The sequence below is a fragment of the Nannobrachium achirus genome (assembly GCF_963921795.1).
Source record: "Nannobrachium achirus genome assembly, chromosome: 3".
Taxonomy (NCBI): Eukaryota; Metazoa; Chordata; class Actinopteri; order Myctophiformes; family Myctophidae; genus Nannobrachium; species Nannobrachium achirus.
In genome coordinates, this window is record NC_137812.1 from 69,947,511 (window position 1) to 69,950,958 (window position 3,448).

The following is a 3,448-nucleotide window of genomic DNA, read 5'->3' on the forward strand; positions in this document are numbered from 1 at the left end:
AAAGTGGAGTATGCATCGGCCCATACTGGCATTCCTGAGGAGTTTCATTTTAGTTTCTCGCTGTCCATTGTACAATGATTTAAGAAATTCTTTATTTGAAGAAATTGCAAGACAAGAATCCAGATTTGTTTGGATGTCTTGATGTTATATGTTAAGTTGCCTGTGTTTTAGCAAAATTAGCAGAGAAGGCTTGGCAGTTGTGTTGGAGAACGTTGTATCCGTAATTCACAGCTTGGACAATCAATACGTTTTGACTTTTGTATTTTGTTTGTGGTTTATCTTGGTGTGAGTCAATTCTATGTATATTTTGTGAGTGTCTTGTAAACACATGCGGGCTGGGCATCATGTGGTGCAGGACACTATAATACATAAATAAAAACTATCAATCTAGCTATCCAGGCACATGCTCAGAGACATCAGAGGGGGCTTGAGCCCCTGCCCTTTTATCTGTCTGTAAAAAGTGCCTTCTCCAGACCATGCATGCAGTTTTTAACTATGGTGAAAGAAATGCAAATGCCCCCCCCCCCCTTTTCCATGCCATACCTGAAGGTCCAAGCTCTCCTGAATTGCCCTCTCTGTGTAGAAATCCATGCCTTTACCCCACATCTCCAGTACTTGATTATGCTTAGTTTAGTCAAGCACTGAAAATAGCCGACCTCCAAGCTGCAACGCGTTGTGAGCTTGGAGGTCTGCTATTTTGGATATTTGTTTACCAAAAGGCCCTTTTAGAAATGTCAGCCCCTGCTAACATGCTAACTCTGCTAACTCTCTAACATTCCCTGTCTCTATCCATCCATCCATCCAGGGTTATCTGGAGCTGTTCGGCGGCGGCCCCTCCGACCTCTCCAAGTTCAACAGCCTGCCTCGCTCGGGGCGGAGCCAACAGCGGAGGACCTGCACCCCCTGGCTCTCGTCCCAGGACGACAACCGCGAGCTGACGGCGGCGGGCCGGGACCGGCCGTCGCTGCTCGCGTCGGCAGCGACGTCCCCGCGGGCCGAGACGGAGCCCATCAGCCCGCTGGTCAGGTAATAAGAATAATAAACTTTTATTTACTTATTTTGTATAGCACCTTTCCTGACATGAAATGCAGCTCAAAGCATTTTACAGAGCAGAAGATGAAGCACAAGTGCTAAACAGAAAAAGTACACATGATTACAATAAAGCAGAAAATAAAAATAAAAATAAAAACATAAAACATTAAAGAACATTTAAAACATCAGTAAGGAAACTTTTTCAGAACAGTGCAGACTTCAAACTTCAGCTAAAAGCAAGAGTAAAGAAATACTGTAGGTCTTGAGCTGTGCTTTAAAGCTATCCACAGAGGCTGCCTGTCTTAGGTGTAATGGGAGTTTGTTCCAAGCTGTCGGTCCGTAGAAGCAGAAAGCTGCCTCACCATATTTCTTATATGTTATAGGTACTCCACCTCGGGGTTCAGCACCGCAGACGAGGACCCCTTCAACAACAACACCATGAGCTACTCGTCCGTATCCGAGGGCAGCGTCCTGCCGCGCAACTCCTACGTCTTTCAGAAGACCACTCAGGCGGCCGTCGTGGGCCACATGAACGTCAGCGTGGAGAAGCACCTGCTGGTGCGCGTCCCGCAGGCTTTCGACCACGTGTGCGGTCCGAACAACAACAACAATCGCCACTCACTCTTCGTCCACCAAGGGGACGTGGTTCTGACCGACTTGGAGATGGAGACCCCACCTCCTCCTGCAAAGTCGCCCGTCCCCCTGGACAACCTTCCGCGTCGCAAGAGTGTGTCAGGACGGGCGGCGGGTCCCAAGGAGGGGAACGCGCCTCCTCCTCCTCCGTCTCTCCACAGAGGGAAAGACGAGGACGAGGACAACAACAGCACGGTGTCGTCCACCACCTGCGACACCACCCTCCCCCTGGACCCCTCGCTGTCCAACAAGAAGCCGGCGCTCTACCTCCTGGACTGCACGGAGACGGACTGCTCGGTGGCCTTCGACTGCTCCGACATGGACAGCTCGCCGCTCACCAGGGAGGGGCTGACGTCTGACCTGAGGACCCTGGACTACATCATCCGGGACAGCCAGGAGAACCAGCAGCAGGACCCCAGCTCCCTGTCCTCCAACCTGGAGTCCATGTCCACCAACGACCAGACCGTCTCCACCTCCACCAACGAGCTCTCCGCGCCGCTGCGCTCTCCGGACGCGGTGTCCGTCACGCCGTGCGCCACGGCGGCTGAGGAGTGGGACACGGACAGCTGCGACACCGCCGAGGGCAGGCAGGTCGGGGAGAAAGCCGTCCAGACCGACTTCAGGATCAAGGCGGCTTCCAAGGCGTCCAAGGCCGCCGGCATCAGAACGCTGACCACCAGCGAGAACCAGGGCATGCGTAAGGTGGTGCCCATCACCAAGACCACCAGGGCGGTCGGTGGCCACGCCAAACGGGCGGAGCTAGGCGCGTGCCAGGACGGCGGCGAGACGCTGCATCGGCCTCTTCGCGACCAGAGCACCCCGGCCAGAGGGAGGAGCGAGAAGACCTGCCGGACCCCCCGGCACTCCAGCCTGCCTCCCGACGAGACAAAGGTCCGGTCGGGGAGCCTCACGTGCGGCATCTCCAGGTGGGCGCGCGACTCCACCCCGAAGAAGTCCTCCTTCCGCAAGCCCAGCGCCAAGCCTCTGAGGAACATCCCCAAGCTGGCGCCGGAGGAGAAGATGTGCCGCTCCACCATGAGAGCCCTGGCCCAGAGCCAGAACCTGAACCTGAACCTGAACCTGAACCAGTCCTCCTCTGAGGTCAGCGGCTCACAGACGCTGGTGCCCAAGGTCACGGCGGAGGTGCCCAGCTTCGCCCGGAATACCGTAGCCTCCTCGTCCCGGACCAAGAAGGAGCTCGGCCCCCCGTCTGTACCCTCCACCCCCTCCAGGAGCCCCTCGCTCCTGGCGCGGACAGCCTCCGTCAAACAGAACAAAGTATCGCCCGCGGCCCCACACGGCGAGGACAAGCCCCACGGGGGCAGCCTGCGCAAGGTGCCGAGCGCTAAGCCCCCCCGACAGAGTTCCTACTGTAGCGACACCCCACCACCACCGCCGGCACCGCCCCTGCCACCTTCCACGCGAGAAGACGTTCGCAAGAGTAATAGCTTTACTGAGAAGTCTGTCCAGACCAAAGACTCGGTAGCGTCCAGCAAATCCCCCAAACCCAGCTGGAAATAGAACTATAGACCCGTTGGAACTGATTCCCTGCTGATTCCCTCCAATAGATGTGCATCGACGTTTAGTTTCCTTCCTGACTTAAACACGCGTTGAACGTTGAGAACTCGTGAGACGAATATGTGATGCAAAGAGGTAGGAATGTTATCACAGATCAATGTAAGTGACCGCTCCTCGTCTGTGTGAGGATGCTCCGCTTTGGCTGCTTTCATCGTTTGTTTTATGAACAGGCGATGAACTAAACCGATGAAAGGCAAATCAATCC

General features: G+C 55.2%; 1 protein-coding gene across 1 annotated transcript in view; it reads left to right on the top strand.

Annotated features, from left to right (window-relative positions):
- fhdc1 (FH2 domain containing 1) overlaps positions 1-3,186 on the top strand; it is a gene marked incomplete at both ends in the record, with an annotated part of 45,690 nt that extends 42,504 nt beyond the window's left edge. The window contains 2 exons of the mRNA XM_080722761.1: positions 806-1,026; positions 1,416-3,186. Coding sequence (XP_080578887.1) covers positions 806-1,026; positions 1,416-3,186 — 1,992 coding nt within the window. The remainder of the gene's footprint in view (positions 1-805; positions 1,027-1,415) is intronic.
- Positions 3,187-3,448: the final 262 nt, after the last annotated feature.